Below are 22,775 nucleotides of genomic sequence, written 5' to 3' on the forward strand. Positions count from 1 at the left end.
AATGTAACTTATCAACAAACAGTTCAAAAAGAGTAAAAAATCTATTTTTTAATGTGACATGCTAGCAGAACACTGCAATGATATTTTTTAAAGTATAATTTCAAACTGCTATAAGCAATATGACGCATATGTCAGATATAGATTTAATTTAATTAATTTTTTATCATTTATAAAGCAGTGTATAATGGATTATGGGCATGTGCATTTAAAAAGGAAATGTATGACTTATAATTAATTATAAAAATAACTATACTATAACTGTTCTTATAAAGCAGTACGGGTCTTAATGTGTCTTTTTAAATATATTTATAGAATAGTAATACTTATGAATAAGTATAAATGGAGCAAAAATTGTTGAATTTAATGACTATTCTGACTTTATGTCTCACAATTGCGTGTTATAAAGTCAGAATTGTGAGATATAAACATGCAATTCTGAGGAAAAAAAAAGAATTTCGAGTTTATTTCTCGCAATTGCGTCTTTATATCACGTGCGAGATGTAAACTCGAAATTGTGAGGGGGAAAAAGTCGCAATTACCTTTTTCATATTTCATTATGTGGCGGAAAGCTTCCATACAAAAGTGATAAGTTAATCATACTTGTATTAGTGATTTTTCAGCCTTTTTGACTATAATAATCTAAAAATGTCTTTAATTACTCATGCTTGCTGAACTCATTGTGTTATTGACCCCAATACTTGTTGCTCGCAGCTATATATTATTGTTGCTTCTTTTACTTATGGATTAGTTTGTCTGCCCACTGTCTTCATGCATTTACTGGTGTGTGAACTGGTTCCTGAACATCAGTCTGACGACATTACATGCATACAGTAATAATAGTGGCTTTAACATGAGGTTTAGTCCAGATAAATGAAGGTTTTCAGCAGCAGAGGGAGCAGGAAGCACACTTACGCACACACACACACACACACACACACACACACACACACACACACACACACTTACATCACACACACACACACACACACATTTACATCACACACACACACACACACACACACACATTTACATCACACACACACACACACACACATTTACATCACACACACACACACACACACACACACACACACACAGACTATGCGATTGCCGGTGTGTGTGTGAATGTGTCTCATTTACATCGATGAGGATCAACAGTTTTTAAATGTGTGTGCGTGTTAACACGATTGTGATGGCTGTTTTCAGGATGTTTTGAATGTGTCAGTGTTACTTACAGTACATTCTTTAGTGTGTGTGTGTGTGTGTGTGTGTGTCTGACACGGAGTGAATGACATCATTTCTCGTGGGTAGAAGTGCTCACAGATCCAAAAACAACGTGTGTGTGGGAGTATGTGAGGGAGTGAGTGTGTTTGTGTGGGAGTGAGTGTGTGTGTGTATGGGTGGGGTGATATTTCTGCAGCCTCAAATCTGTACCAGATGATAAACAGCTCCATACGACATCAACACACACACGCACACACACAATAAAAAAACAAGACATCGAGCATGCCATAAAAAAGAAACTCAGTATGACGAACAGAAATATTTGTAAACGTCACCTGCTGCATCCAATCAGCTGCGTGCTCAGGGGCGCTTGGCCCCGCCCTCACCTACACCCCCAGCTGCGCACAGGTGAGTGAGTGCGCGCGCACAGCAGCCAGCGAAGCGAGCGCGAGCCTGAGGATCCACTGCGGTCGAGACGAGCACGAGCCGAACGGTCCAGTTTGACCAGATCAGAACCAGAAGCGAGGAGCCCGTGAGTGTTGTGTGTTTTACTCCGACTGACCGATGTTTTACTGAGCGAAACGAGGAGAGTTTAACTCACTTCTGGAGTTTTGTCTGAAAGTGCGCTTCAGTTTCGCGGAGGTTCAGCCTTTGTTTATCAGATTTACGACTCGGCTCTTATTAGAGAGGCGAAGTTATCAACGTTTTGATGAATAACTCAAGTGTTTATGAATATTGTGTGTATGTGTTATATGTATAGTTGAAAAATGCGACGCACCCACATCACACACACACACACACACACTCAGACACACTCGATGTTTGTTGGCCGTTTCACATTCATTAGATTGGTCAGTGACGTGTAAGGATTTTCCACTGTGCAATTTTAAAATACTAAAAATAATTGCAATTGTTCAAACATTAAGGATGCTGTGAAGACATAAATACATATTAAAATTTAAAATTAAATGATTTTAGTGTTTTTTTCTATCTAGATGAATTGGACGGTCGCACCACATGATATTATTAAACTTTAAAATAACTAAAATAGCAAATGACATGATTTTTGAAAAGTTAAAGTGAGTACATGCATGGGAGAGGCACTACTATATACATATTATATCTTTTTATGAATTGAAACCCGTTTTTAACTGATAAAAATGCAATCAGACAGAAAATGTAGGCGTCATGTCATTGACCCAGATACTGACTGATAAGAAGAGACAAATAACACTTATGATCATAAAAACTGCTCAAACTTCTTTTTTCCAAGATCATTCATATTTTAAAAAGCTATTATTATTAAACTCATGAGCGTTGTATTCATTTGATAATTAACAACAACAAAAATGGTCACATTTACTCATTGTTTTATTTTTAAAGCATTGCTTTTTTTATGCATTGGTCAATTTTTATGATTTTGGGCAAGTTTGCTTCCACACTACAACATCCAAAAATATATGCTTAAGTGTTTTATTTGCGTTTTTAGATTTCAGTTACAAGACATTTTTTAATGGTCACTATCTCTAAATGAGTTTCTTTCTCCACTTCAGCATTACTTGTATACTCTAAAACTTACAGTTTTATTCCTATCTATATACTAAAGGTTTTTACTGAGGGGTTTGTTGATGTAACATTCACATGCTTTTACACAACACTTTATTCCTAAAAACATGGTGAACATGTATTTTTTCTGTCTGTTGACAGTATTTTCTGATTTATGGAGTGATAAAAGGAGAAATCCAAAATCCCTTCGGTAGAAACCACCAACTCTAATATAACAACAAATTCAGACAATAATTTTGAACACATTTCTTTTCTGGAACTGCATAGAAATGAGTGCATATTTAAATATAACATTTCAGAAAACTTCAAACAAAACCGTTGTCTTTAATGCACTATAATAAATCAACCGCGGGAAGTTTATTAGTTACACTTTTTTACCCTATTTACCTGTAGTGTCAACATGAAATCGACATTGCAACATTCAGTGTTTATTATAATGATATGTGCATAAATAAATGATATGTGCATGGATAAATCATTTATAATAAAATGGCAGCATCTTATAACAGATAAAAATGGTCAGTTTTCATGGTGACTTACTTTTTAGAATTATAATAATGTTTATAGAAATAGTTTTGACAAGAAATTCAACATGTATGTATTGAAGTGGGTCCAGGCTTTTGGCTGATACTGTATAATGTGCGCTCTTGTTTAATATTCATGAGTAAATCAAAGACTCTCCACATCTCCAACACCAATGGCAAATATTAAAATAAAAACAAAAAAGAAAGATTGAAAGTTGAAAGGCAGTTTTCCTGAATGAAAGTATCATGTAAGAGCTTTTATAACGTATAGAAACTCAAGTGACTTATTTATGTGTGTGGTAAAACACACTCGCACTGAAACCTGTGTGTCTGTGTGCAGTAGACCTGTGTATAAGCTCAGTTTGCAGGTGTTTTACTTTCTGAATTGTTTATGGGTTCAACTTTACACATGTTAGTGTGTGTGTGTGTGTGTGTGAGACAGACAGACGGAAACTACCTAGTACCTTTGCAGATTTTGCAGTGTGCAACGGCTTGTAGTTCACAGAGAGAGCGAGCGGCTGCTGAAGGGTGTGTCTTTCTGTAATAACAGGTTTAAGTTCATTACTGGGCTGTTGCGTTCATCACACACACTCACACACACACTGTTGAGACGGATATCTCAAATTGTTCTGTTTAAGTCTGTGTCTCTCAGACACACACACACACACACACACTTTCATTTCCCTCTCAGTTCTCTTTTCGTCTGTACAGGAGTATGTTGCTCGGTTTTTATGGTTGATGATGATGAAACTTCCTCCCAACTTTTCTAACAATCACTGTTCAGCGTTACAGTAAACACAAGCTGATCTTTATTCTGTCCACGCAGAACACCGCAACCCTGCCAAGGTCGAGCACTTTAAAGTTAGCTCAGGTTATTTGAAAATATTCATTATCTTTTTTTATTTATTTAAATGTTTCTATTTAGGTTTAATTTACTTTTATTTTAGTTTGAGTTTTTATTCATTTCCAGTTCATCATTTTAGGGCTTCAACTTATTTCAGTTTATTGCCAAGGCAAAATTTCTAATTTTTAGTTAGTTTTTCAACAAATATTTTTCAGCTTTATTTCAATGAACAGAAATGCTTTTAATAGTTTTAGTTAATGACAATAACACTGTTATAGCTAAAATAACCCGGGGGAAAAAACTTTAAAGGGTTAGCCTGGTTCACCCAAAAATAAAAATTCTGTCAGTAATAAAGCCGAGTTGAATAAAGTCGTTATTTTAGTGTTTTTTGCGCCACAAAAAATATTCTCGTTGCTTGATAAACTTAAGGTTGGACTATTTTAACGATGTCTTTACTAACTTTTCTGGGATGGCCGATATCGATTACCCAGCGGCCTATGGAGGAGTGAGACAGCTCTCAGATTTCATCGAACAACATGAGGGCGAGTGATTACTGGCAGAAGTTTCATTTTTGGGTGAACTAACCCTTTAATGCCAAGACTTGGCCTTTGACCTGTTTCACACCAAGATGTAAACAAAAAGTTGTAGCACGTTTTAGGTGAAATATTTCACGTTTAATTCAATGTGTTTCTTGCCTTTCCATTGCCCAAAAGCTTCTTTACAGTAGAAGTATATTTTTTACATGATTAAGAAAAAACTGGTTCACCGAAACACAAACATGGTTCTTCTGTGGAATCCCACTTTTGAAACATTTTTTAAGAAATGCATCAATGCATGATACGATTGCGACACGTCGTCTCTTAACTTTTGTTTTAGTGTCCTGGATACGTTAGTAGTGTTAGATAGTTGCGATTGGTGACTTCTGCGTAATAAAATCAGATGTCTTTTCAGTGTAATCTGTTTGAAGTGTTTCCTGAGCTGACGGAAACACACCGTTTCACACACGATGAGGAGGATGTTTGTCCTTGTGTGGGTTGAATCTGAGGTTTGTGAGATGATAACAGTCAGTTATGGGAAACCTTCTGCTCGGGCAGATGATTGACAAGCGCGGCATCCAATCGGCACGCGTTTGAGCTGATGCGCAGGCTGTGATTGGTTGAGGTGTGGTCTCTCCATCTCAGCGGGAAATGTTTTTCTGGTTTTGTGCTGCCGGTCGAGTTACTCTGGTGAGAGTGTGTTAGATGGATGACCTCTGGTGTGATTTTGTGTTATATTTATTGAAACATATTTATTTATGGTATGTTGCTTCAGTTGTGTGCGACTTAGGCAGTTTTGAGGCTCAGTGAATCTCACAAAACTGTCAGGAAATGTAAAAGTCTAATAGAAAATGAATCATATTTTACAGTTTTCATGACATTTACTGTAATTTAAAAAAGTTCATTCTCATTTCTGTAATGTGAAGATTAAGATATCAGTATTTTATTTCAAGTGAAGATGTATATCTTGTTTTTTAATGCATGTTTTTTATATACAGTATGTCAGTTTTATTGTACTGTCTTTAATTTATGCAGATTTCAGTAAAGTAAAAATAAATCATTGCATTACAGTAGAATAATCAATGAAAAAAAAAACATCCAGATGCATAATCTGCCTTAAAATGTGTTTATTTGTTATGAAAATGTCACAAATCCTAGCCTAATGGTTGTAAAAACAGTGTTCATTGCCTTCATGCAAATCATAATTTCATATCTTTTCTTGTGATTTTCTGCATGAAAGGTGATCTGATGTGGATATGATTCGATTTGACTGTGAATCGGTGATTAAAAACCCGAATAATATTCACTCCTTGTATTTTTCCTCTGCCACAGTAGATCGGATTCTTAAGACCGAAGGCTCGCATCTCCACGCCTCCATGAGTGACCTCTGACACGCGAAGGCCCCGCCCCTTCAGATTCCAGCCAATCACGTCCGCCGCTGTCTTCCACGGCCCAATCACTGCCCGCCACGATGGTTTGCTACGACAACATGTCTATAGAGTTCTTCTACAATCTGAGCATGAAGAACATCAGCAAAACGTGGCAGCCGAAAGACATTGTAGTGGTTTCCCTGGGATTTTTCGTTTGTTTTTTTGTGATTTTCGCCAACATCCTGGTCATGATGGCCATCTTCATGAACCGCAGGTTTCATTACCCCATATACTACCTGCTGGGAAACCTGGCGGCCGCGGATCTCTTCGCCGGCGTCTCCTACCTGTACCTGATGTTCCACACCGGCCCCTGGACCATCAAGCTTAGCATATATCAATGGTTTGTCCGACAGGTAAGGCTGTGGTTTGGGCGTGTCTGGGATTGGTGTTTAATGAGTAACATTGGTGCTGAATAACTCGTTTAGCAATAGAAACCACACAGAGATTAAGCTGTTTGTCAGACCGAACAAGCTGAGTTGGAGGAAGCGTTTATAATTGTTGAATATTCCTGAGTTGAGTACATCTGAAATCTATTGCTGTGCTTCCTGCATCCTGTGAGGAATTCTGGGAGAAGACATGCTATCTTAGTTTTTATCCAAATAATTTCCATTCTTCCATAAAAAAAATATCTTGAATCAAAGATACTAGAAAAGGCGGTATCTTCACATCTATGTTCCTTAGAAAGAAATGATATCTGTGAGGATTTCCAATCATACTTATCTGACCGTAATCAGTTTGTAGCAGTAAATGAAGAGATGTCTTATCGATCACAAGTTCAGTATGGCGTACCACAAGGCTCAGTACTAGGACCACTACTGTTCACTCTGTACATGCCACACACACACACATTTTTTCGCGACTCTCGCGTCTCATGTTTGTGTTTTTCTTTGCGTGACTCAGGGTTTGATCGACACCAGTCTGACGGCGTCGGTGATTAATCTGATGGCCATCGCACTGGAGCGACACCAGACCATCTTCACCATGCAACTGCACAGTAAAATGACCAACCACAGAGTCGTGATGCTCATCATCGGCATCTGGCTCATCGCCATAGTGATGGGACTGATTCCCACTATGGGATGGAACTGCATGTGCAACACTGGCGTGTGCTCCAACATGGCTCCGCTCTACAGCCGCAGTTACCTGGTGTTCTGGGCCGTGCTGAACCTGCTGATCTTCATGGTTATGGTGGCCGTCTACACGCGCATCTTTATCTACGTGCGCCGCAAGAACCACCGCATGAGCCAGCACACCTCGCAGGTCAAATACAAGGAGACGGTGGTCAACCTCATGAAGACCGTCGTCCTCATATTGGGTAAGACGGATACTCGTTTCTGACTTACGACATGTCCAAATGTGATGCAACCCGATACATCCTCAGTCAAATTCATTGTCATTGTTTATCTTTATAATTGTAGTTAATTTATAGATCTGTTATGGTTATAGTTATTGTTATATTTATCATTATAATTGTAGTTATATAGTTCTGGTTGTAATTGTAGTTATATAGTTCAGGTTATAATTGTAGTTATATAGTTCTGGTTATAATTGTTTTTATATAGTTCAGGTTATAATTGTAGTTATATAGTTCTGGTTATAATTGTTGTTATATAGTTCAGGTTATAATTGTAGTTATATAGTTCTGGTTATAATTGCAGTTATATAGTTCTGGTTATAATTGTAGTTATATAGTTCTGGTTATAATTGTAGTTAGTTCAGGTTATAATTGTAGTTATATAGTTCTGGTTATATTTGTAGTTATATAGTTCAGGTTATAATTGTAGTTATATAGTTCTGGTTATAATTGTAGTTATATAGTTCTGGTTATAATTGTAGTTAGTTCTGGTTATAATTGTAGTTATATAGTTCAGGTTATAATTGTTGTTATATAGTTCTGGTTATAATTGTAGTTATATAGTTCAGGTTATAATTGTAGTTATATAGTTCTGGTTATAATTGTAGTTATATAGTTCAGGTTATAATTGTAGTTATATAGTTCTGGTTATAATTGTAGTTAGTTCTGGTTATAATTATAGTTATATAGTTCTGGTTATAATTGTAGTTATATAGTTCTGGTTATAATTGTAGTTATATAGTTCAGGTTATAATTGTAGTTATATAGTTCAGGTTATAATTGTAGTTAGTTCTGGTTATAATTGTAGTTATATAGTTCAGGTTATAATTATAGTTATATAGTTCTGGTTATAATTGTAGTTATATAGTTCAGGTTATAATTGTAGTTATATAGTTCTGGCTATAATTGTAGTTATATAGTTCAGGTTATAATTATAGTTATATAGTTCTGGTTATAATTGTAGTTATATAGTTCAGGTTATAATTGTAGTTATATAGTTCTGGCTATAATTGTAGTTATAGTTTTGATTATGGTTATTATAGTAGTTATATAGCCTCATGAAGACCGTCGTCTTGATATTGGGTAAGACAGATACTCGCTTCTGACTTACGGCATGTCAAAATGTGATGCAACCCGTTTTCTAACGTCCTCAGTCAAAGTGAAAATCAACCAATCAGAGCATTTGATTTTTATGCATGTCGTAATTAAATACCATTATTATGAATTTCTTACTTATTAGTTAAAATGTTCTAAAGGCCTGTTTCCACCAAGAATGATAACTATATAACCATTAAGTTGTAATAATTGTTCCAATTATAAACAAATGGCGATAAATATAACTATATAACAATAACTATAACGTATTAATAATCATTCTAACTCCAAGGGAATAGCAGTCCACAGCACAACTATAACGGTAACGATACAGAGGAACAATATTGTTGGAATCACTTTCAGAAAGATTTTTTTTCCAGGTGATGATCGATAAAAACGTTTACAGCCAATTAGAATTCATCCTGCTTGTAAGAGCTCCAGACTGAAACCTGAACATTATCACCCGTTGGTGTGGATCTTTATAATCATTGCTGTATTTACTGCTATTGTTATCAATATCATTGTAATAGTTATAATTGTAGTTATATAGCTATGGTTATAACTTACTATTTTTAATTGTTATAATTTTAGTTCTATTTTGTATTATAATTGTATTTATATAGTTATGGTTATCGTCATGGTTATAAAATTCATAATTATAATGGTAGTTATCGTTATCAGATTCAGATTCAGATAACTTTATTAGTCCCCAAGGGGTTTTACAGTTTTACAGCCAACCCATCCATTAAGGGTAAAGTTAAAAAGTGCATTAGCACACAATGTATATTATGTAATGTCACAAAAAAAAAAAAAAAAAAAAGTACTGTATCCCCCTGTATGCAAATGCTTCTCTCTCTCCCATAACATCCTCATGCACACACACACACACACACACACCTGCCAGTGACGGAACAGAGCAGCGGAGTGCAAGAACCAGTTTTGTTGCAGTTATGTGATTTCATTATAGCAGAGGGAATGAATGAGTTGGCATAGCGGTTAGTTTTCCGTATTGGCACATAATACCGCCGACCTGACTGCATGATAACAAGTACATGATCTGGTTGGCACATTATTCTGTCTGCATTCTGGACAACTCGTGTTTTCCAGAGAGAACAGAGATCTCTTAACTGGGTACCAGTGATTTTTGAGCATACCTTAACAATGTCGCCCAAGCTCTTCTTGCCTTTCACAGATAGTCCATTAAACCAACACAAGAAAGACAATGTTAATCGGCTCTCAATGAATAGCTCTTGATAAAATGCGCAGAGAATTCTTTTACAGACCCCAAAAGAGTTAAGCTTCCTCAGTAGGTTTATTCTTTGGCTTGCTCGCCAGAAACTTCACCAAGTAGCTGTTCTCCCGAGATGACCTGCCGTTGTCAGTGTATGATATAAAGAGCAGGAGGAGAGCACGCAGCCCTGGGGAGAGCCTGTGTTTGATACAAAGACAGAGGCCATATTTCCATTTACATAGACCTGCTGCCTTCTGTTTGTTAAAGATCTGCTCAGGTAACTTAAAATATGAGGCTAATCGTTCAATTAGAATGTGAGGCTGCATTTTGTTAAAGGCTGAACAAAAGTCAGCAAATAACATTCTTGCATGTGAAGCAGGTTTCTCAAGATGTTTATACACCCTGTCAGGAAGGAAGAGCTTTGCATCCTCTACACCCTTGCCCGCTTGATATGCAAATTGTAGTGGATCTAATTTATCTGCAGTTAAGGGGATGATTGTGTCCTTCAAAGCACTTCATTACCAGGGAAGTTAGTGCAGTTGGTCTGAATTCATTGATTTTGTTTTGGGGATGGGTACTACTGTTGATGTTTTCCATAAGTCAGGTATATCCCCACTGTCCGCACGTTTATGAAAGATAACTGTGAAAGCCTCACTAAGCTGCTCAGCACAATAGCGCAGTGTACGCCCACAGATGGCGTCAGGACCAGCAGTTATCGTTATATTTATCGTTATAATTATTGTTATGGTTATCATTATATTTTTTGTTATTGTATTTATATAGTTATGTAACCATTCTTGTTATGGTTATCATTATAGTTATTATATATATCATTATAATTGTAGTTATATTGTTATGGTTATTTATATAATTATAACGTTATATTTATTATAATTGTTATGTAGTTATATGTAAGCAATAAGGTACGAGAGGCTGTGCTGTATCGTGAATAAGTCACGGCTGAAGGGCGTTGTTAGGCACGACGCGAAGCGCAACCCCTTCAGCCGTTACTTATTCACGATACAGCACTTGCCTCGAGTACCTTATTGCTTTTAGAAAACGGTTGCCACACAATACAAATATTAAAGCCGAAAAATATTTATCTATGCAACTTTCATGAAGTAAAATCACTAAAAGCATTCCTTCCGCTGGAAAAAATAGTCCCTGACCGTAAACAGCAACAGAAGTTACGTACATTATTTCATCAATAGATGGCGGCAAAGACTGTCTTATGAATGAGTCAGTCGGTAGAGAAGACTTTTATATTGAAAAGACTCAAACTTGTTTTCACGGAGAAGGAAGACGCAACTGACAGAAGACTAACCTTATAGGCACGGGAAAACCCCTTAACGGTTAACTGTTAAAAGGACAAGATATTGCAGCGGACATTCAAACGGATTATTTTATTATGAATAATAGACTGACCTGAAGGAAAATGCCATGTCTACTGTGAATGCAGGTACACTTTACACTATCGACCTCTCACAATACTCCACTATAGCTTCAATGAACAATATCAATGAGATCACACATGTGTTTAAGTTGCTAAGAGTGGTTGCTAGGGGTGTTGTAGTGATACATAGAACCGTTGGGTGAAGCGGTCATAGCCGTGTTTTATCGTGAATAAAGCACAGCTATTGACCAATCAGAATCAAGGATTGGAACTAACCGTTTTATAATTATCGTTATAGCTATTATATTTTTCGTTATAATTGTAATGGTTATCGTTATAATTGTAGTTATATCATATTTTTCTTTGCAATTGTAGTTATGTAGTTATATAGTTATGTTATCATTATAATTTTAGTTATTTTATAGATCTGGTTATTTTATAGTTATAGTTATCGTTATATTTATCTTAATAATTGTAGTTATATAGTTATGGTTATAGTTATTGTAGTTTTTATAGATCTGTTATGGTTATAGTTATCGTTATATATCATTATAATTGTAGTTATGTAGTTCTGGTTTTAATTGTAGTTATATAGTTCTGGTTATAATTGTAGTTATACAGTTCTGGTTATAATTGTAGTTATATTGTTCTGGTTCAGGTTATAATTGTAGTTATATAGTTCTGGTTATATTTGTAGTTATGTAGTTCTGGTTATAATTGTAGTGAAATAGTTCTGGTTATAATTGTAGTTATATAGTTCTGGTTATAATTGTAGTTATAGTTCTGGTTCAGGTTATAATTGTATTATATAGTTCTGGTTATATTACTGGTATTGTACTGGTATTGTAGTTATATAGTTCTGGTTATAATTGTAGTTATATTGTTCTGGTTCAGGTTATAATTTTAGTTATATAGTTCTGGTTCAGGTTATATTTGTAGTTATATAGTTCTGGTTATAATTTTAGTTATATAGTTCAGGTTATAATTGCAGTTATATAGTTCTAGTTATAATTGTAGTTATATAGTTCTGGTTATAATTGTAGTTATATAGTTCTGGTTATAATTGTAGTTATATAGTTCTGGTTCAGGTTATATTTGTAGTTATATAGTTCTGGTTATATTTGTAGTTATATAGTTCAGGTTATAATTGCAGTTATATAGTTCTGGTTATAATTGTAGTTATATAGTTCTGGTTATAATTGTAGTTATATAGTTCTGGTTATAATTGTAGTTATATAGTTCTGGTTAAGGTTATAATTGTAGTTATATAGTTCAGGTTATAATTGTAGTTATATAGTTCTGGTTATAATTGTAGTTATATAGTTCAGGTTATAATTGTAGTTATATAGTTCTGGTTATAATTGTAGTTATATAGTTCTGGTTAAGGTTATAATTGTAGTTATATAGTTCTGGTTAAGGTTATAATTGTAGTTATATAGTTCTGGTTATAATTGTAGTTATATAGTTCTGGTTATAATTGTAGTTATATAGTTCTGGTTAAGGTTATAATTGTAGTTATATAGTTCTGGTTATAATTGTAGTTATATAGTTCTGGTTATAATTGTAGTTATATAGTTCAGGTTATAATTGTAGTTATATAGTTCTGGTTAAGGTTATAATTGTAGTTATATAGTTCAGGTTATATTGTAGTTATATAGTTCTGGTTATAATTGTAGTTATATAGTTCTGGTTATAATTGTAGTTATATAGTTCAGCTTATAATTGTAGTTATATAGTTCTGGTTATAATTGTAGTTATATAGTTCTGGTTAAGGTTATAATTGTAGTTATATAGTTCTGGTTAAGGTTATAATTGTAGTTATATAGTTCTGGTTATAATTGTAGTTATATAGTTCTGGTTAAGGTTATAATTGTAGTTATATAGTTCTGGTTATAATTGTAGTTATATAGTTCTGGTTAAGGTTATAATTGTAGTTATATAGTTCTGGTTATAATTGTAGTTATATAGTTCTGGTTATAACTGTAGTTATATAGTTCTGGTTAAGGTTATAATTGTAGTTATATAGTTCAGGTTATATTGTAGTTATATAGTTCTGGTTATAATTGTAGTTATATAGTTCTGGTTATAATTGTAGTTATATAGTTCTGGTTATAATTGTAGTTATATAGTTCTGGTTAAGGTTATAATTGTAGTTATATAGTTCAGGTTATAATTGTAGTTATATAGTTCTGGTTATAATTGTAGTTATATAGTTCAGGGTATAATTGTAGTTATATAGTTCTGGTTATAATTGTAGTTATATAGTTCTGGTTAAGGTTATAATTGTAGTTATATAGTTCTGGTTAAGGTTATAATTGTAGTTATATAGTTCTGGTTATAATTGTAGTTATATAGTTCTGGTTATAATTGTAGTTATATAGTTCTGGTTATAATTGTAGTTATATAGTTCTGGTTATAATTGTAGTTATATAGTTCTGGTTATAATTGTAGTTATATAGTTCAGGTTATAATTGTAGTTATATAGTTCTGGTTAAGGTTATAATTGTAGTTATATAGTTCAGGTTATATTGTAGTTATATAGTTCTGGTTATAATTGTAGTTATATAGTTCTGGTTATAATTGTAGTTATATAGTTCAGGTTATATTGTAGTTATATAGTTCTGGTTATAATTGTAGTTATATAGTTCTGGTTAAGGTTATAATTGTAGTTATATAGTTCAGGTTATAATTGTAGTTATATAGTTCTGGTTATAATTGTAGTTAAATAGTTCTGGTTGTCGTCATCGCTCTGGCTGTGAACAGGTTTTAAGTCTTGAAGGCCTCAGGTTAGAAACCTTGAAATCACTGCTGCTTCACATTATTTCATAATCAGATAACATGGTTTGTTTTGTATATCCGGCGGCACCTGTGAAGACTCAATATCAGTGGTTTCATCGTGTTTTAGTTCGGCCTTAGTTAGAAGAGCGAACGGACCCGCAGCGAATCGCACCAGTGGTCTGAGTGTGTTCAGTAAACTCCTCTTCTGGAGAATAACACAAAGAGGCACAGTCGACATTCATAAACACACTGAGGATCTGGGGGAGGAAGGCCTGTCCGGGCTCGTCTAACCGGATCTGCATGTTTTCATTATCTCAGCCTCGTTTCTCTCCACACTTCACCCTCCCCGAGCGAGAGCGAGCGGCGAGTACGTGCATGTTCTGAGTAGGACCGCATGTCACGCCCGCTCGCGCTCGCATACAGGGAATTTTGACACGCACAATCTGCCACACTTCCTGGAAACTCAAGCTATGTGCAGTCTTGGAAGGATCCCATAAACACACACACACACACTTAAGGTGCTTCCTGAACGTACATCTGAGAACACTCGACTATCTAAATGCTGAGCAGTGCTGACTTCAGTCCACAACAACAACAGCATTATTCATAAAGCACATTTAAACATAAATTGACAAGGAACAGTAAAGGCCTGATCACCTTTAGCGTTATAGCAACAATGTGGAAGTGATAGAAGTTATGTTTTAGTTTCACTTCACCAAGCCTCCTCTGACCGTTTATAGTCAAGTCAGGTTTATTTCTACAGCGCTTTATTAAACACAGATAGATTCACAGTGATAAACAGGAAAATAACAGAACCAATGACTTCATCAAATATGAGACTAATTCAGATACTGCTGTAAAGCAGCTCTAAAAAGACATTTACTTACATTTCTGTCATCTAGAAATGGAAACAAGTGTCACCAAACTGAATTGCAGAAATGTGACCCTGGACCACAAAACCAGTCACATGGGTCATTTTTTTTGAAATTGAGATTTATACATAACCAGAAAGCTGAATAAATAAGCTTTCAGTTGATGCATGGTTTGTTAGGATATGACAATATCTGGCCGAGATTTGGAACTATTTGGAAATCTGGAATCTGAGGGTGCAAAAAAATCGAAATATTGTGAAAATCACCTTTAAAGTTGTCCATTTATTTTGGCGATTGTGCTGGATTTACGGTAGGAAATTTACAAAATATCTTCATGGAACATGATCTTTACTTAATATCCTAATGATTTTTTGCATAAAAGAAAAATCAATAATTTTGACCCACACAATGTATTGTTGGCTATTGCCACAGATATACCCGTGCGACTCGAGACTGGTGACGTGGTCCAGGGTCATAAATGCACAGAGCCCCTGAGGGAAACATGGTGGTGGGAAACAAATGAGATAGGAGGAACAATAATAAGTCAATGATTTTCCATTCCCCTGAGAAACTTTGCATTCGCTGAAGGTAGTTTGCATAAATAAAAATTCACTACGTAATTTGTTCGTAACTTTGTTCTCATGTTAATGAATTTAGAGCATTCTAAATGATCTAAAGGAGGTAATTTGCAAAAATTAAAATTCACAACGTAATTAGTTTGTAACCAACTAACAACGTACAAATTTTTGGTATAATATGTCACAGTTTACTTTATTTTGCTCTCCTCACTTACATAAATGAACTATAGTGTCCTGCACAGCATCAAAAACTATATCTGGTGTCTGAATAATGTTTGGTTTGACTGTACATCATTTGCCTGTATCATATTCACATATTTTTTTTTTTTTATAGTAATAAAAATAATTTAGTTCAGTTAAAGAACAGACACTTCAGTTAGCCAAAATGAGAGTTGTGGCACAGAACAGCAGCAGGAGACAGATTTAATCTTTCATGTGATCTGACTGACAAGACGATGGCGGAAGATTTGGTTTCAAAGTCAAGTGTAAAAGTGCCTGTTTAAGTGAGTTTGTCATTGCACTGTTTCGTTGTTAAGAATAATAATGAACCCACCATTCAAGCAATTGCCACCCGAGCGAGCATTTTCTGTTCATTCCTATGGAAGCTTTCGAAATTAGCGATTTAAAAGTGTGCCAAGTGTAAAAAGGTGTCAAGGGAAAACTCCTTCACATCCCTACTCTGCATGTTTCTGAGCGTGTGTGTAACGCTCTCGTGCTCTTCCCGGCAGGTTGTTTCGTGGTGTGTTGGACGCCGGGCCTGGTTCTGCTTCTGCTGGACGGTCTCTGCGAATCCTGCAACGTCCTGACGTACGAGAAGTTCTTCCTGGTGATGGCCGAGTGCAACTCCTTCATGAACCCCATCATCTACTCCTACCGCGACAAGGACATGCGCAACACCTTCAAACGCATCCTCTGCTACCCGTGCCGGTCGTCCCAGCAGACGGGCGAGCACTCGGGCGTACACTTCAACACCCTCGAGCAAGAGGTACTCTCCGAGAGCGACGGGACCCACAACAACAGCGTCAAACCGCCGCTCAAGCGCCCGCTTTAGCCCCAGAGCTCGCGTCCCACTCGCACGCTTCATCTGCAAGACTCAGTTACACACTTCGTGATGCTAGAAACATGGCGGAAATGATGTTCTTCTGTTGTAGTTTTGTCTTATTTTCCAGTACAAACATCGAATCATTTTTAAATCAAGATACATTTACTAGAGAAGCAAAATTACTGAAGTTACTTTTACTTTTTAAGTAAAAAAGTGAGAATTGCAAGATAAAAAGTTGCAATTTCAAGAAAAAAGTCAGAACTGTGGGATATAAACAATTGAGAAAAAAAGTTAAAATTGCGATAAGTGAGAATTGCAAGATAAAAAGTCAAAATTGCAAGATAAAAAAATCGCTATTGCGAGAAAAAAGTGAGAATTGCAAGATAAGTTGCAATTTCAAGAAAAAAGTCTGAACTGTGAGATAAACAATTGCGAAAAAAAGTTAAAATTGCGATAAGTGAGAATTGCAAGATAAAAAGTCAAAATTGCAAGATAAAAAAATCGCTATTGCGAGAAAAAAGTGAGAATTGCAAGATAAGTTGCAATTTCAAGAAAAAAGTCTGAACTGTGAGATATAAACAATTGCGAAAAAAGTGAAAATTTCGAGAAAAAAAGTGAGAATTGCAAGATAAAAAATCGCTATTGCAAGAAAAAAGTGAGAATTGCAAGATAAAAAATCGCTATTGCAAGATGTGAGAATTGCAAGATAAAAAGTCGCAATTGCAAGAAGAAAGTCAGAATTGTGAGAAACTCAATTGCGAGAAAAGTGAGAATTGCAAGATAAAATATCGCAATTGCGAGAGAAAAGTGAGAATTACTAAAGTCGCAGTTGCTAAAAGATTCGCAATTGTGAGAAAAAATTCCGAATTGAGAGGTAAAAAAATCGCAGCTGCGAAAAAAATTGAGAATTGTGAGATATAAACTCACAATTGCGAGAAAAAAAGTGAGTTACTTAAGTCGCAGTTGCTAGAAGATTCGCAATTGTGAGAAAAAAAGTCAAAATTGAGAGATAAAAAAACGCATCTATGAGAAAAAAGTTGCAATTACATTTTATATTTGTTTATTCCAAGCTTCCACAAATATAGCGTCAGAAAAATCAACTTAACTTAAAGACAAAACAAGTTTATTTTTCTGACCCCCCACTGACAGATATTTGTTTTCAGCAAAAACGTAATTTTATAAAAAAAAAAAAAAAGACTAATTTTGCCCTCTCCAGTAAATATATCTTGATTTAAGAACGTTTAGATGTTTGTAAAATAAAACACTATAAAATGGTCAAGTTCAATATCAAGAAATGCAATGATTTTGTTGCAGTGAAATGTGGTAGTGTTGCTGTTAGTCGTGTTTCTGTGTGCTTTCCTTGTAAAGGGCATGTTAGCTTCGCCTCCTTCACTAACCCTGTACTGCGCATCGAGAGGTGAGAGTGCTGAGAGTTATCGTGTAACTAATCCCGCTAGTGGCGTTTAAACCTGAAAATAGTGTGTGTGTGAGCTGAGAGTTATCATGTAACTAATCCCGCTAGTGGCGTTTAAACCTGAAAATAGTGTGTGTGTGTGTGAGCTGAGAGTTATCGTGTAACCGCTCCACGCCTAACCAACTAAACCTCGCATGCAGGAACACGGCGGCCGCGCATCCGTCCCGCTAGTGCCGTTTAAACCTGAAGATTGTGTGTGTGTGTGTGTGTGTGAGTGAGTGTGTGTGTATCTAATAGCTGTTCTCTTGTGTGTTGTGTGCAGCGGAGACGGCGTGTTCTGCAGGAGTCATGGGTTGTATGTAGATTTGCTTGCTTTTAAATCCTCTCGATTAGACTCTAATCACTCGATCTCTAATCACTCGATCTCTAATCACTCGATCTCCATCATCTGAACTGCTGATTCGCTCTGAGATTCTCCGTCACTAACACACACTAATCACACACACACTAACCGCTCCGATGGTCACGTGATCTGAGCCTCACATGCGTCGCTCCTTCTGCACGCAGTTACTGAGCCGCTCTGGGTTTTCATCACTGTTTTTATCTCCTCAGTTCCAGTAAACCGTCCTGTGTGTGTGTGTGTGTGTGTGTGTGTGTGTGTGTGTGTGTGTGTGTGTGTGTGTGTTCATTTAACATCTTTGTAAAGATGTGTTTCTGGCTAACAGATGTGCAGCGCTCACTGCTGCTGGCGTGTGTGTGTGTTAATCATGTAAATATTTGCATGTGTCACTGTGTCGCGTGCATAAAACATTGCACGCGAACACACACACACACACACACACACACACACAAACAGGTGGTTTTAATTGTATTACTTCAGCACTAGCACATGCTGTACTAACCAGTCATTATGTTTTTCCCGGCACTAACTTCCACACAACACTCCAGATGTCCCTGGTTTGTAAAATGGGTCTTTTTAAGGTTTGATCGGTTGCATTTCAAGGTTTGTCTCTGAATGTTCTGCACTGAAGTCCCTCATCTCAGTGAACCACATTTCAGCCCGAGAAACGTGCTTTACACGCCAAACATCTCAAGGGTCCTAAACACGGGCTTCACTGTACAGAATATCAGTTACTATTTACAGTGAGGTTTCTTCTGTTCATGTGCATAAACGAATGTTAATAACTTTGATCTTAAAAATGTTTTAGTAAATGCTGAGATTAAAAAACTAAAACTCATTGTTTGTTAGTTCATGTTAACACAAACGTTGCGCTCCTGAAATATGTTGTGAATCATGAGCTGTTCATGAGTTTCAGCCGTGTGTTTTTAATCGACCAATGAGACGCGCACACGGATGTCTTGTTCTTGCGCTCTGATTGGCTGTTTGTGATGGTGATGTTGAGATGATTGTCCAGACACACGCTGATGATAGTGTCTTGGCTCACTCGTCTACTGATGATGTCTCGTGAATGAGTGATTAATAAAGGTGCTTTCAGAGCTTCTGTCTGTGATCTTCATGTCCAGGGCGAGCGTCTCAGGCCTCGTCCACACTAATAAGGGTTTCGATTGAAAACGCATCTTTTTCTCTCCGCTTTGGCCGTTCGTCCACACTGAGACGGCGTTTTTATTACTGAAAACACTCTCCAAAAGTGTATAAATCTGAAAGCTGGACCGTGAGGCTGGAGCTGTCCGAAAGCGATGACGCAAGTTTAGTCATGTGACGCATGTTGAACCCATAGATATTCATGTTTATAGCGGTATTGTGCCTGTTATGTTCACTCCACAATGTTACTTCGCACACTCTTCATATCACAGTCCTGCAAAGATGACAGAAACTTCACTCACATCTGCTAAACATGAGAGCAGTTTTAGCGTTTTAGACCAGACATATAATGGAGAGTGAGAGAGACCTGGACCATTCAATTAGCCCATGATTTACTCTTCCTCAAGCCATCCTAAGTGTTACTTAATTTATGATGGATAGATGTACTTTTATGATGATAGACGCACTTTTATGATGGATAGATGCACTTTTATCATGGATAGATGCACTTTTATGATGGATAGATGCACTTTTATGATGGATGGATGCACTTTTATGATGGACAGATGCACTTTTATGATGGATAGATGCACTTTTATGATGGATGGATGCACTTTTATGATGGACAGATGCACTTTTATGATGGATAGATGTACTTTTATGATGGATAGATGTACTTTTATGATGGATAGATGTACTTTTATGATGGATAGATGTACTTTTATGATGGATAGATGTACTTTTATGATGGACAGATGCACTTTTATGATGGATAGACGCACTTTTATGATGGATAGATGCACTTTTATGATGGATAGATGCACTTTTATGATGGATAGATGTACTTTTATGATGGACAGATGCACTTTTATGATGGATAGATGTACTTTTATGATGGACAGATGCACTTTTATGATGGATAGACGCACTTTTATGATGGATAGATGCACTTTTATGATGGATAGATGCACTTTTATGATGGATAGATGGACTTTTATGATGGATAGATGCACTTTTATGATGGATAGATGCACTTTTATGATGGATAGATGGACTTTTATGATGGATAGATGCACTATTATGATGGATAGATGCACTTTTATGATGGACAGATGCACTTTTATGATGGATAGATGCACTTTTATGATGGATAGACGCACTTTTATGATGGATAGATGCACTTTTATGATGGATAGATGTACTTTTATGATGGATAGATGTACTTTTATGATGGATAGACGCACTTTTATGATGGATAGATGCACTTTTATGATGGATAGACGCACTTTTATGATTGATAGATGCACTTTATGATGGATAGATGCACTTTTATGATTGATAGATGCACTTTATGATGGATAGATGCACTTTTATGATGGATAGATGCACTTTTATGATGGATAGATGCACTTTTATGATGGATAGATGCACTTTTATGATGGATAGATGCACTTTTATGATGGATAGATGCACTTTTATGATGGATAGATGTACTTTTATGATGGATAGATGCACTTTTATGATGGATAGATGCACTTTTATGATGGATAGATGTACTTTTATGATGGATAGATGCACTTTTATGATGGATAGACGCACTTTTATGATTGATAGATGCACTTTATGATGGATAGATGCACTTTTATGATTGATAGATGCACTTTATGATGGATAGATGCACTTTTATGATGGATAGATGCACTTTTATGATGGATAGATGCACTTTTATGATGGATAGATGCACTTTTGGATGCACTTTATGATGGATAGATGTACTTTTATGATGGATAGATGTACTTTTATGATGGATAGATGTACTTTTATGATGGATAGACGCACTTTTATGATGGATAGATGCACTTTTGGATGCACTTTATGATGGATAGATGTACTTTTATGATGGATAGATGCACTTTTATGATGGATAGATGCACTTTTATGATGGATAGATGCACTTTTATGATGGATAGACACACTTTTATGATGGACAGATGCACTTTTATGATGGACAGATGCACTTTTATGATGGACAGATGCACTTTTATGATGGATAGATGCACTTTTATGATGGACAGATGCACTTTTATGATGGATAGATGCACTTTTATGATGGACAGATGCACTTTTATGATGGATAGATGCACTTTTATGATGATAGATGCACTTTTATGATGGATAGATGCACTTTTATGATGGACAGATGCACTTTTATGATGGATAGATGCACTTTATGATGGATAGTTGCACTTTTATGATGGATAGATGCACTTTTATCATGGATAGTTGCACTTTTATGATGGACAGATGCACTTTTATGATGGCTTAATGCATTTTTATGGACATTTTTTAATATAACTCTGATTATATTCATCTGAAAGAAGAATGTCATATACACCTAGGATGACTTGAGGAAGAGTGAATCATGGGCTAATCTTCATTTTTATGTGATCTACCCCTTTAATGTAGACGTAGCATTAGCGTTTAGACCGGCGGGTTCCCCATCCTAAAGCAGTCTGGGAGGATTGATTGACTCTCGGATCTGTGACTATAAACACATCTTTTGCTGCCTTTCCTTCACGTCTGCTTGGGTGTGAGGTCATGTTGGTGGAAAGACTGGTTATCGGTGATGTGCAGCCAGTGTTTGTTGGCTCTCTGTGTCTCAGGCTCGCAGGGCTCGTGATGGAGGTGGACGACAGGTGAACGGAGAACAGGTGAACAGAGAACTGGTGAACGGAGAACAGGTGAACGGAGGACAGGTGTTGCTGAAGGACGCCGACAAGATGCTGGAAGAATCTGAGAGCTGAGCCACGATAGGCTGAACGAGCTGTCAATCAACCACTCTCAGTGTTTCTCTGAGCATCAATGAAGAGACTGTGTGTGTGTGTGTGTGTGTGTGTGTGTGTGTGTGTGTGTGTGTGTGTGTGTGTGTGTGTGTGCGCGCGTTTGAGCACAAACTGTAAATGACTTGAGTGTAAATATTGTTTTTATTTAATTAAAGTCTTACTGGTGGAGTTTATGCATGTTTATATGTTTGATTAAACACACATTAATTGTGCACCAACGTTTCAGTTCGTACTAACATTGGTGTAATTATAGCATTTTTGATACCACAACAAAAACTAACACACAAACGTGCTCTTCTGTTTAAAAATATTAATATTAAAACTAGTCCTGGGCAACGATTAATCGCATCCAAAATAAAAATTTGTGTTTACATAATGTATGTGTGTGTACTGTGTATAATTATTTTGTATATATAAATACACACATATATTTGAGAAATAGTTGCATGTATATACTGTCTATATATTTATATTATATATAAATATTATATATAAATAACAAATTTTT

The 22,775-nt window shown here is 36.0% G+C and overlaps 1 protein-coding gene across 5 annotated transcripts; it reads left to right on the forward strand.

Moving 5' to 3' along the window:
- Nucleotides 1–1,480: 1,480 nt before the first annotated feature.
- On the forward strand, nucleotides 1,481–22,646 carry lpar2b (lysophosphatidic acid receptor 2b). Of its 5 annotated transcripts, XM_079864364.1 has the most exons (7): nucleotides 1,483–1,756; nucleotides 6,027–6,477; nucleotides 7,025–7,439; nucleotides 16,154–16,410; nucleotides 18,204–18,236; nucleotides 22,088–22,135; nucleotides 22,166–22,317. In XM_079864364.1, exons 2-7 carry the CDS (start codon nucleotides 6,166–6,168, stop codon nucleotides 22,226–22,228), a joined length of 1,128 nt encoding a protein of 375 aa, XP_079720490.1. In that variant the 5' UTR covers nucleotides 1,483–1,756; nucleotides 6,027–6,165; the 3' UTR covers nucleotides 22,229–22,317. The 5 variants fall into 5 exon arrangements, with proteins under 5 accessions (XP_079720489.1, XP_079720488.1, XP_079720490.1 ...); XM_079864363.1 differs by having other exon boundaries at nucleotides 1,481–1,756; nucleotides 6,030–6,477; nucleotides 22,088–22,646; XM_079864362.1 differs by having other exon boundaries at nucleotides 1,482–1,756; nucleotides 22,088–22,646.
- Nucleotides 22,647–22,775: the final 129 nt, after the last annotated feature.

Source organism: Squalius cephalus (genome assembly GCF_949319135.1).
Source record: "Squalius cephalus genome assembly, chromosome: 2".
NCBI classification, from domain to species: Eukaryota; Metazoa; Chordata; class Actinopteri; order Cypriniformes; family Leuciscidae; genus Squalius; species Squalius cephalus.